Source organism: Carassius auratus, chromosome 2, assembly GCF_003368295.1.
Source record: "Carassius auratus strain Wakin chromosome 2, ASM336829v1, whole genome shotgun sequence".
Taxonomy (NCBI): Eukaryota; Metazoa; Chordata; class Actinopteri; order Cypriniformes; family Cyprinidae; genus Carassius; species Carassius auratus.
Window position 1 is genome coordinate 4,777,811 of NC_039244.1, and position 12,699 is coordinate 4,790,509.

General features: G+C 35.8%; 1 protein-coding gene across 1 annotated transcript; it reads left to right on the forward strand.

Moving 5' to 3' along the window:
• The first annotated feature begins 92 nt into the window (after positions 1 to 92).
• On the forward strand, positions 93 to 12,244 carry LOC113040181 (supervillin-like). The gene is made up of 7 exons (XM_026198486.1): positions 93 to 96; positions 7,703 to 7,858; positions 7,957 to 8,100; positions 8,239 to 8,360; positions 8,882 to 8,951; positions 9,637 to 9,734; positions 11,502 to 12,244. The coding sequence occupies exons 1-7, from the start codon at positions 93 to 95 to the stop codon at positions 11,586 to 11,588; spliced, it is 681 nt and encodes a 226-aa protein (XP_026054271.1). The 3' UTR covers positions 11,589 to 12,244.
• The last annotated feature ends 455 nt before the right edge of the window (positions 12,245 to 12,699 follow it).

Below are 12,699 nucleotides of genomic sequence, written 5' to 3' on the forward strand. Positions count from 1 at the left end.
TCAAATTTATAAAACAGCATTAAGGCCCCTGGAATCATTGTATAAAAGTTCTCTTAAGGTTCATGACAAGAAATCTCTCTGACATAAGCATAATGGGTAATTTCGCGTTCCATGAAAAAGGTCTATAGTCAGAGAGTTGTGGTGTAAGTAACAATTGCACATACGTTGGCGTGTACTGATGGCTTTAGATGTTGCAGGGTGACTGGAGCTGTTCTCTTTCTGTCTCATCTTATAAATGAAATTGGGTCACCTCTGCTCTCAGTGAGCGCTGATAATGCGCAGGGCACTATTTTAGATCTCCCAGCCTTTCCCACGGGGCCGGAGGAAATGAGTGCAGACGGAGAGATAGAGAGAACACACCATGACAGAGTAGCATAAGAAAGCTGAATTGTGGAGAATTTTGCATGCTGTATTATTTGGTGGGATTTCTGAATGTTTTGTACAACAAACAGCATCCCCCAAATTATTTTCAGTTGTCATTTCTTTCATTTTATTTTACAGTAGTGTTATCCATCTACAATGTAAATGTCTTCTGTTCCGAGTGGATTGAAACATTTGATACTTTTTTTTTCAGGTTGGCAATGTTGAAGAAGAGTGTAGAGGAAAATTGGAAAAACAGGATCAATAAGAAACAGGAAGTTATACAGGAAGTGGTGTCTGTAAGCGAGAAGAGTAGTCAAATAATGGAGGAGCAAGGCTTTAATAAAAAGGTAAAAGACTGTAGCCTAGCAACATCAAATCTTAAAAGGCATCACTGGTTATTCCTACTTTTTTTTAATTTATTTTTTATAAAGACCTATGTGATATGTAAACCTATGTGTATCCACCAGCACAAGTGACCATGGTGTCTATGATGTGAAACGCTATAATGTTATAACATAAACTTTTTACATTCATACAAAATAATAATTTTGCATGAAGTTGCTGCTGTTTTCCATATTAAAACATTCAGGGGTGTAAAAAGTACTGAGAATTTGTACTTGGGTTCAATTACAAATATACACTGTTTTTTTTTTTTTTTTTCTCGCATTTACAGGTCACATGGAGTATGTAAAAAGACAAATTATCATTCTTCAATGTACTATATAGCCTCCAAGAAAAACTTCATATATGACTGCGTCCAGTATAAAGGGCTTTCCCTTCCATTAATGCTACACTGCACACATCTGCGGTGCAGTGTGGCTCTGATACTGCCATTGAAGCTTATTGCAGCCACTCTAGTCAATGCTTGTTTATTCCAGCCATGCCAAGCACGTTTCTGAAGCAGCTGTCTATGCTGCTTCTGTAAAGATACATGCAAATACCTCTTTTCAATAAATATAGCCTAAATCCCACCAAAATCCATTGCCATTACTTATCGTGAAAGGCAAAAGGTTACGTTTTAGTCGCATTTATAAAATATCAAAGGTACACTTTTAAATTTTTTTTTAATAAAATATATATAAAATAAAAAAAGAATAAGAAATAAAATACTGCTGCAAAGTTCCCCACTAAATAAAATACTCTCAGTCTCAAACCAATATCATATAAAAAAATAAAATAATAAATATATAAATTACCAATCCCAGTTTGTAGGCCTGCTTCACCAGAACCGTGCCGTGCCTGCTGCTGTAGGTGACAGGGAGACCGCCGACAGACCAGGCTCTTGTCTTCATGACAACAATATCATGTTGAGCATAAATATAAAGCCTACTGATTAAGGACACACACACATTTTAAATCACATTTATATCTGAATTTATGTCAACCTATAGACTTTCAAACATCAAAGTGTCATGAATTAATATGTATGTGTGTACAAAATTACATATAAACATATTTTCCTATTCTATTTTGCCTGGAAATTCTTCCAACAGGCTTGCGCATCGCGTGAAAAATAGGCGCCTGAGATGCCGAATTAAAAACAGACACGCCACGCAGCTGAGACGCTTGCACCATGCATCCAGTGTGTGTCGCCGGCCTTAATCAGCTGCAGGGCGGGATTTGTGCAGAACGCGGAGATTTCCGCCACTTAATATGTTCGTTTGGAAACACGAAAATGTACTTATGTTCCGTGCACAAAATATTGCATTCCGTCATTAGGTACACATGTGCACTCAGAGCTGGGTTGTAACGGATTACATGTAATCTGGATTCCCCAAACGGACATTCTTATTCTGATAACATTCTTTATAACAAACAATAACTAGGGCAGCACAATTTGGCGAGAATTATTCTGACTCTGACAGTATCAAGGTTGTGTCAGTTGAGGCTAGGCAGCCGGTCTGACTCACAGAGAAATAAACACTATAAGCACAACCGCACACACAAAGAAACAAACATGAACAAACATACTACGGTAGAAAAAAATCTAAATATTCTGTATAATCTGTGCAACATCACACGACCAGGAGTGATGTTTTCCCGACTTTCAGCTCGATTGCAAATTTGATATTGATTTTATACATCTTCAGTTAAATAAACAAGGAATGTTAACTGATTTACATTTTAGAGACATTGTGGATCATTTTCACTTAATCCCAAACAAAAATAACTACAAGCAAAGCCACAGCAGAACAGTAACGTATCCCCAAGCAACACACAAGTCTTTCGTTACTAAATTATTCATTTTTAAACAAGTCAATGATTCAGTGAGCCGGTTACTTGCTTCATTTGTTAAATGAATCTGCCGTTTGAACAAATCGGTTGAATCAATGATTCACTCATTAAGACTTGCTACCAGCTACTGGTGGTTTAATATCATATTTAAAAGTATCATTGCATTTTTCCAACATTACATATTTTGCATGTCAAAAAAGTAAAACATTAATCTATAAACATTATTTATGCATTTGTACAGATGGAGTTTGTTTATACTGTTTTCATTTTAATAATAACAACCATAATGTCGTATTATTCTAATGTTGATCACAGGTAGCCAGAATTCAACATTTAATCAGTTTAGGAAAATATTCCCCTTTATAAAGTTAAAAAGTGTAACCTCAATCAATTTTTCTCATTGTTACTATGCACTTAAAATAGTTTGAGATGGATAGAAATGTCATTGCTGTGTGAGTTTAGTCTTTTTCAAAATTCATGTTTGCAATGTAGCTATTGTTTGATGTTTTTCATTGATACAGTCATATTTACTTCTAGTCTTTATTTTTTTTCATTTTTTTTCTTTTTGATTAAAGCCACAAGTGTGTAAAGACACAATAAGCTATTGGGTCTCTTTTTGGTGAATTAAAAAAAAAAAAAAATATATATATATATATATATATATATATATATATATATATATATATATATATATATATATATTTTTTTTTTTTTTTTTTTTTTTTTTTTTAAGTACAAGATTAAGATACTGAATATGTGCAATATCAAGTAAGGGTTAGCACAAAAGTAATCTAAATGTAATCCAAAAGTAATCAGATTATGTTACCAAAAATGTGTAATCTAAGAGATTATATTACCTACTGACTACAATTATTTTCATGTAACCTGTAATCAGTAACTGATTACAATTCATAAGTAATCTACCCAGCTCTGCGTGTATGGAGTGAGTTTTGGTTCTTTATTACATGCGAGAAAATAAAAGATCTGAGAGAAAAAAAAAGTTTGAGAGAAAAAGTTATCACACTGATAGCAAAAAAACATTTCATGAGAGAAAAAAGAATATTTGAGAGAAAAAGTTTTCATGCCAATAGCAAAAAATAATTATATTTGAGACTAAAAAAAGGTTTGAGAGAAAGTATTTTTTCATAAAACATAAAAAAATATACATTTGATTTTTTTTTAATTATTTCTGAGAAAAAAAATCTCTCTCAAAATACTTTGAAAAAAACTCTCAAATATATAATTTTTGCTATCAGAGTGAAAATATTTTCTCTAAAAAAAAAAAGTGTTTCTCTCGAAACGCTTTTCTTTGCTCTTGATGCGATTTCTTGCTCTCGTGTCAGGATTTTGCTTTCACTGTGAGAATTGTGTCATGGGCGGGGCCACGTTCCTATTGGCCAGTCGGGTGAGCATCGTCTTGTCTTGGGAGTCGAACTGAATCATTACACCATTGTTCGGTTCACCTGCATAGATGCAACTTCTGCCTTATGGCTAGTTAAGTTGAGCACGGACACTCCAATGTTTGGGCAAGATGATGACACACAGCTGGCTGAGCATGTTCAGTATCACTGAAGATTAAACATTAAAAAATAGCACTCATATTCATGAATGAATGTGTATTATATTATTTGCTTGCTAATCGCTAGTAAAGCTAACCAGCCATCATGCTAGGTAAACTTGCAAACTCACCTGGTTTATACTATGTTTAAATCAAATGCCAAATTAATGTTTTGATTTAGATAGTTTCACGCCTTATTTAGTGAGTAGTGAGCAGTGATTGATATACCGTTTGAAAGTGTCCCACCTAGTTTTGTTAAAAATAGTCTTTGTATGGTTGTTGCACATGTTTAGCTACACTGCATGTATAGCTCACAAACTCAGCTACACGGGGCTTATTCTAAATATTTTTTACCATCTAGCCGAGGTCTAGAGCTGACAAGGTAAATTGCAGGTCTAGGACTAACTCTTACATTAGCAACCCACAAATATGTTTGTGCCTGTACTTTCATGGTAATTATTTTTTTATTTTAAATCTTTCAAACGGTATATCAATCACTGTCTAACGTTAGCTAGTTGTAGGGTTGCCACCTTCCATGCATACTAACGTTAGTTGAAAGTTGTACGGGAGGTTGTAAGAACAAGCAGTTACTCTTCAGGTGCTTTGAGGCTAGCAAGTGCAAAGGTAGAAACTAGCTCACTACTCACTAAATAAGGCGTGAAACTATCTAAATCAAAACATTAATTTGGCATTTGATTTAAACATAGTATAAACCAGGTGAGTTTGCAAGTTTACCTAGCATGATGGCTGGTTAGCTTTACTAGCGATTAGCAAGCAAATAATATAATACACATTCATTCATGAATATGAGTGCTATTTCTTAATGTTTAATCTTCAGTGATACTGAACTTGCTCAGCCAGCTGTGTGTCATCATCTTGCCCAAACATTGGAGTGTCCGTGCTCAACTTAACTAGCCATAAGGCAGAGGTTGCATCTATGCAGGTGAACCGAACAATGGTGTAATGATTCAGTTCGACTCCCAAGACAAGACGATGCTCACCCGACTGGCCAATAGGAACGTGGCCCCGCCCATGACACAATTCTCACAGTGAAAGCAAAATCCTGACACGAGAGCAAGAAATTGCATCAAGAGCAAAGAAAAGCGTTTCGAGAGAAACACTTTTTTTTTAGAGAAAATATTTTCACACTGATAGCAAAAAATATATATTTGAGAGTTTTTTTCAAAGTATTTTGAGAGAGATTTTTTTTCTCAGAAATAATTTTAAAAATTTCAAATGTATATTTTTTTTATGTTCTATGAGAAAATACTTTCTCTCAAAACATTTTTTAATCTCAAATATAATTATTTTTTGCTATTGGCATGAAAACTTTTTCTCTCAAATATTCTTTTTTCTCTCATGAAATGTTTTTTTGCTATCAGTGTGATAACTTTTTCTCTCAAACTTTTTTTTTTCTCTCAGATCTTTTATTTTCTCGCATGTAATAAAGAACCAAAACTCACTCCATATTTGCGTGCACCGTACCAAAAGCCGTGTACCGAAACGGTCCGGTAGAAATACACATATATATATAAATAAACATTCTTGAATCATTCTTGTGTCTTATCTTGCTTTTCAACAACTTTTAAATATTGGCTGTAGATTAGTGACTCCATGCGCTGATTCCAACGTTAACTTACCTGATAACGAGCTAATTCACCTTAAGGAGGTTAATCAATATACTGTAGAGTCCTGCACGGGTTCGGGTACCCGCGGGATCCGCCTCTCGCGATGCTCAGCTGTGAACGATTAATAAATGGGTGCTTTCGACTTGAAGCACAACCTCAGACGGTGGTATGATTCGCTCTTTTGTTGTTCTGTTTTCTTTCAGGATCAAAAATACAACAAATGAAACCGATTATCTGTATTTCCGACTGATGAGAACTATGCATATACGTTCATAAATCAGTCAATTTTGTATTTTATTATGAGATATTTTATTCTAATGTGATCAGTGACTGATGGACCAAAGAGCACGTATTTCGACATTTGCAGTAAAAAAAGTTAAATATAAATTCTCAGAAAATGCATTTAATACCAGTATATTGAAACGTCTGTTTATATAGCCTACTCCATTAATAAAGGAGTCCAGACATTGGAAAATATCAGTCCACATGCGTTTTATATTTAATATGAGGGAAATAGACATGCATGCATGCGTGATACAAAAAATATTGAAATATTAGGTAGCAAAATATTTTATAGTAATTCTGTCAATTAAACTAAGGTTATTTCATTGTCTGCTATATATTTGCTTCTTATTTATTAAAATATGGGCAATTGATAAATAAAACATTGATCAAAATTAAGATACAATGTATAAAAAACGAATATCTTTTAAAAAGAGTTTTCCATAAATATCCTAACTTCTGTATGACCTGGCAATAAAATTCGAAAAAAGTGTGTCTAATGTGATTTGCTTAACCGATTTGATTTCGGGTGTCGGTTCTATTTTAAGCGGGTCGGGTCGGGTGCGGATTTGAATTAGTGCTGCTGTCGGAAAACGGGTCGGATGCGGTTTTAAACACTGCGGGTATGGGCGGGTGCGGATTTACAAAATCGGACCCGTGCAGCTCTCTGATATACTGTATAATTCAAGAGACTTAGACTTTTAAGGTTCTTCATTTTACGTAAATAATACAAAATTGATATTTAATTTATATTTTTTTGTAAATTCAGGTTTAAATTTAAAATCGTGAGTCAAAGCACACTTAGTAATTAACCTCTGCTGCATTTTAAATCAAAAATCACATTTAAAAACAAATACTACTGATATTAATATATTGATGCTATATACAAAGTAATGTGACTGCAAACTAAACCAGCAGGGTACTAGAACTGCAGTCCTGAAACTGCAGCCATCGCTATATCGTCCAGTACGGTAGGTGGCGCTGTCACGGAAAACTAGGGTCCTAGAACTGCGGTCCTAGATCTGCGGTCCTGAATCAGCAGCCTCCGGTTGTGCAGGAACATATTATTGGTTTAAGACGGCCACTGGAGGCGTGACTTCACAGCAGCTGTAATGTTACCATTCATGAATGTGAGGAAGGTGGAGAGCCTGTGGAATTCTGGGAAGCATTAGGCAGGAAGGACCGCAAGGCCTACGACTGCATGCTTCACCGGTGGAGAGTGGAGATGCATAATTTTGCATGCTTGTTGTGCACCTGTATGTTCCTCATTCCGAGATCTCTCTGAAAAGGGGAGGCTGTGGCCTAATGGTTAGAGATTTGGACTTGAAATCCTTGGCTGTTTGTCACTTCACTTTCACTTTCGAAAATAATGCACCATTAGTGCACAAAAAAAAAAAAAAAAAAAAAACTGACAATTCTTATAACAAATACATAATAATGAGATTAAAAAGTTGTATTTATGAGGCAAAAAGTAAAAATTATTATCTCCAAGTGAATATTTATTCTCAGAATTTTTGCATCTTTTTTTACTTTTTAATATCATAATTGTGTGCTTTTTTCTCTTTTTTTTCTTTCTTTTTTTTCTAAAATCTAAATTTTTTTTGTTTATATGTCAATATTTCTCACTTTTTATCAGACCCTGGCAAGTTTAACTTCACACTGCGTCTGTTCCAGCTCAGTAGTCCTTCGGGTGAGTTTGTGGCGCAGGAGTTTTTCAACCCGTCCAGAGCTGCAGACCTTGTTTGTTCCCTGCCGTTCCTGCAGGAGGATCTGTACTCTGCCCCTCAGCCAGGTAAAAAGAAATGCCACATGAACTCTTTCTCTCAGGCTGTAAACAATGAATCATAAATAATTATGCGTGTTTTTCTCCCTCTCTGTGTCTATTTGTAGCTCTGTTCCTGGTGGATAACTATCATGAAGCTTACCTGTGGCAGGGCTGGTGGCCGCAGGATACTGAGAGTACCGGTTCTGCCCTCATCCGCTGGAACTCAGACAGGAAGTGCGCTATGGAAACTGTGTTGCAGTACTGCAGAGGTGATTGAAAGCCAGTCGTCCTTTCAGTCGTCCAGCAAATCAGAAACATGAATTAGCAACTATATGCTGCTTCACATACAGTTTCCGTTCCACTTATGCTGTGAATACAGATAAGTGATGCCTCTCTTTGCCTTGCAGAAAAGAATGAGAAGAAGCCTCAGAAGTCATATTTGATCCATGCTGGATTGGAGCCTCTGACCTTCACAAACATGTTCCCCAGCTGGGAGCACAGAGAGGACATTGCTGAAATCACAGAGAGGGTGAGACGCTGAACATGGGTTGTATTTCTGTCAGTGATTCAACCCAAATTTGAACGACGGAAAACAAATTTTTGGTTTTGGTCAAACAGTTTTGGAGGGCCACAATCATTGACTGAAACCGTGATTTTAATCAGTGTATTTTAAGGCATAGTTCACCCCAAAATTAAAATAGTTATCATTTACTCACCCTCAAGTTGTTCCAACCCAAACAGTTAACAGTAGCCACTGACTTAGTAGTATTTTATTTCCAATGGCTACCATCTGTTAACAAAATTCTTCAGCAAAGTCATCTTTTGTGTTCTACAGAAGAAAGAAACTTTACCTGTTTATGATTTTCTGGAGAAGGATTTTTTTCCCTTTTTTGTTTCTCTGTTAATTTCTGATTCATAAAATATTTTAGAGATTTGCTAGAAACTTGAAAATTTTATATTTTCTTATACATACAGTATTTCAAAGTTTTTACTCTTTTTAAAAAATGTGTGTGTGTGTGTGTGTGTGTCTGTGTGTGTGTGTGTGTGCAGGAGGCAGAGGTGTGTAACCAGATCATTCTGGTGGAGGATATTTTTGGTCTCTGTCAGAGCATTTATCAAAGTCAAAGTCAAAGTCAAAGTCACCTTTATTTATATAGCGCTTTAAACAAAATACATTGTGTCAAAGCAACTTAACAACATTCATTTGGAAAACAGTGTGTCAATAATGCAAAATGATAGTTAAAGGCAGTTCATCATTGAATTCAGTTATGTCATCTCTGTTCAGTTAAATAGTGTCTGTGCATTTATTTGCAATCAAGTCAACGATATCGCTGTAGATGAAGTGACCCCAACTAAGCAAGCAAGAGGCGACAGCGGCAAGGAACCGAAACTCCATCGGTGACAGAATGGAGAAAAAAACCTTGGGAGAAACCAGGCTCAGTTGGGGGCCAGTTCTCCTCTGACCAGACGAAACCAGTAGTTCAATTCCAGGCTGCAGCAAAGTCAGATTGTGCAGAAGAATCATCTGTTTACTGGTGTCTTGTCCTGGTGCTCCTCTGAGACAAGGTCTTTACAGGGGATCTGTATCTGGGCTCTAGTTGTCCTGGTCTCTGCTGTCTTTCTGGGCAGTAGAGGTCCTTTCTAGGTGCTGATCCACCATCTGGTCTGGATACGTACTGGATCTGGGTGACTGCAGTAACCCTCTGATCTGGACACAGACTGGATCTGGTGGCCACGGTGACCTCAGAACAAGAGAGAAACAGACAAATATTAAAGAGAAACAGACAAATATTAGAGAGAAACAGACAAATATTATCCTCTAGAAACACTGCAAACCCGTCCCCTTCCCCACGGCGTCGACCCGCTGAAACTGGAGATGTACCTGACCGACGAGGACTTTGAGGTAACGGCAAACACTACGAGACAGATCACCTGTGCATCTTGAGTTGTGAAAATCACATTTCAAACAGAGTTATTTTAAGATTTAAAAAATATATATTTATTTGACAAGGACAGTACAGAATAACATACAGAATAGCATTGTTGAGCACCAGATGACAGCTTGATGTAGAAGAAAATGCAAATAACCCATTAGTAAAAAAAAAAAAAAAAAAAAAAAAAAAAAAAAAACCTTAATGCTCCTAAGATTGATTCTGTTTAAGTCTATTTTCTATTACTGTATATTGAATTTTCAGTTCTTTTTTCTTGTAAATGTAAATTGGCAAATAGAAATGACTGAGTAGGTTCCTTAACCCATGAATAGTTTCTTAAGGCATGATGTGGCTAGATACTAAGAATGGATTGTTTTGCTGTTTTAGGGTTGTAGGGAATTCTAAATGTGGGTAAGTATCTCAGATATGGACTGATGTCACGGGGAGAGATACAGTATGTTTCTATGACACTATTTCCTGACAGCCTCACATTTATGCCTTGTTTTCCTCCCTGTTTCTCGCTCACTTTGGGCTTCTCTTATCCAGCTGAATCCTGGAGAAATCTTTGAACAAATCATGCATGCACAGTACACACAAACGCAGATTTTTTTTCACAAGCTTTTTTTTCCAGTAATACTTTACATATTTCTGATAACATTTTACTGAACACACTGTGTTATAACTAGGCGTGACATGATAAGCATGTTATAAATCATAAATCTTCCATGTTAATGTTACACAGATAGTGATTTGCTGTGACAGAGTAACCAAAGGTCACTCATTTTCAGTGAGATTTGGCTTTAAGGAGAGTAAGACACCTGGACCAATGCACATTGGCAAACTGCCAACTGTGATAAAATTCATACACTTGTGCTTTGTCTGTTTTTTTTCTTGAAATCTTTCTGTGGTCGTAATTTAGACAATCACAGTCAATGTGCATATAAAGTCCACCAGCGGTTGGCAAACCAGTGTTCCCGCCTTAAGTTCAGACCATTGGTTGAATACATTGTTCACTCTATGATTGGCTTGTTTAAAGTTGTCTCTGCACATTAAATTGTATTAAGTGAAAGATTTTTAACACAATGTACATTTCCAATCTAGATTTCTGCACAAGCAGCAGGAAGGGCATGCTGAGTAACCCTGCCCACTGTCAATTCTGATTGGTCCAAAGTCTCTCTCCTCTTATCTGTATATGGGAGTTCTTTTTTTATGATTTAAACAAAATGTGCCTAGCTAAGACACAGTGTTACTGTAAACCTTTTTTTCTCCTTCCTTTTCTGCAAATGTAATATCCTGCAATCAGATTGTGTTTAAGTTTTTGCACATATACACTACCATTCAAAACAATATGGTCAGCAAGTTTTTGTTTTTTAAAGGACGTTAATACTTATTCAGCAACGATCTATTAAACTGATCAAAAGTGACTGGAGCAATGATGTTAAAAAATAATATTTTATATTCTTATATTTAATAAATGCGACTTATAGTCCAGTGCAACTTATGTTGTTTTCCTCGTCATGACATATTTTTGGACTGATGCGACATATACTTAGGTGCGACTTATAGTCCGAAAAATAGGGTATGTCATAATATTACTTTTTATTATTTTCTTTTGTTTAGTCGAATTAATGAAGCCTTGGTGAGCATAAACATATACATAACATTTTGAAAGGCAGTGTGTATGTGTATCCTGTGTGATTCTCTCTTTTCACTCATTACACTATTTTCTGTGTTCTCAGAGAGTATTAGACATAAAGAGAGAAGAGTTTGACGCTCTGCCTGGATGGAAGCAAGTGAACCTAAAAAAAGCCAAAGGACTCTTTTAAAAACCTGACTAAAGTCATCATGGTGACAGAATTAACACAGTCCATTTCCTCCATTTTGACCTCTTTCGGGTTAAATGAGGTGATTGTGCAATGAGAACAGGGTAAACGGTCAGGTCAAAGGTAACTTTAGGATTTACAGATGCACCTGCTGTGGCGTCCACTTTTGTCTGTGGAGATGATGTCTGTGTGTGTCTCCTCACCACATTCATGTACATGAAATCAATTCTCTCCTCTTCCCATTCGGTCTGGGTTTTTGTTGTAATGTGTGTTTATGTTTGATAAGTCTGCTGAATAAATGAAAATTATATAAACTTTGTAGCAAGCAAAGAAACAGCAGAAAATCCTGTGTGATCACTCTAAATGTTGTCATATGTCTTAGAATATTCCTTTTTGATTCAAGAGGAGTTTACATGCTGCGTCTGTATTTTTTGTGTGTTCTTCTCGTGTGAATGGCTGTTGGTTGTGTTGGTGCCGGTCTCTTTTTCTTGAGGTGTGAGAGACGTCAAGTTTGTTTGTATTTCGAACAGCATGGACTAGTTGACGAGAGAAAGAAAATATATTAATTTAAATGTACAGTATAGTGCCTTGGTTTTGTGTACAGTTTCTATACCAAACACACTGGTCTGCATTTCAGAGACTTTCTTTGTGATAAATGAAATGGTGAATAAATAAAGCATATTAAAAGTCTCTCTTTTTTTGTCTTTTTACTAATTCTTGGGACAAAAGAAGCTACAGAAACTGAAAATATATTGGTCAACACAGAGATTTGAAACAATACTGTCAGATATTCATTATACTGTAAATTAGAAATATATTATATTAAGAAAGAATTGAGAGTAGCTATGATTGTTTCAAACTGATTGAGGGACAAAGATATATATTCTATTTAATCATAAATAGTAGCTATTTTGTCTTTCTGGCGTTATGTCTTCAGCTGGCTCCTGTTGTCTTTACACAGACTGTTTAACGCGGTTCAGAGGTGACAGAAATGCATTTACACACCAATCTATTATGCTTTGATACTACGGTCTGATCAGGATTGTGAGTTTACTATGAATTTTAAGAAGACAGTCTTAAAGACCACTTTGCTGTTTGTTTGTTTGTTTGTGTG

Excerpts from the sequence above, each read along its gene's own strand:
- LOC113040181 (XM_026198486.1), top strand. Across the intron at positions 8,361-8,881 it reads TTGCTGAAATCACAGAGAGG|GAGGCAGAGGTGTGTAACCA; the intron begins GTGAGACGCTGA and ends GTGTGTGTGCAG. Across the intron at positions 8,952-9,636 it reads CTGTCAGAGCATTTATCAAA|ACAAATATTATCCTCTAGAA; the intron begins GTCAAAGTCAAA and ends AGAGAGAAACAG.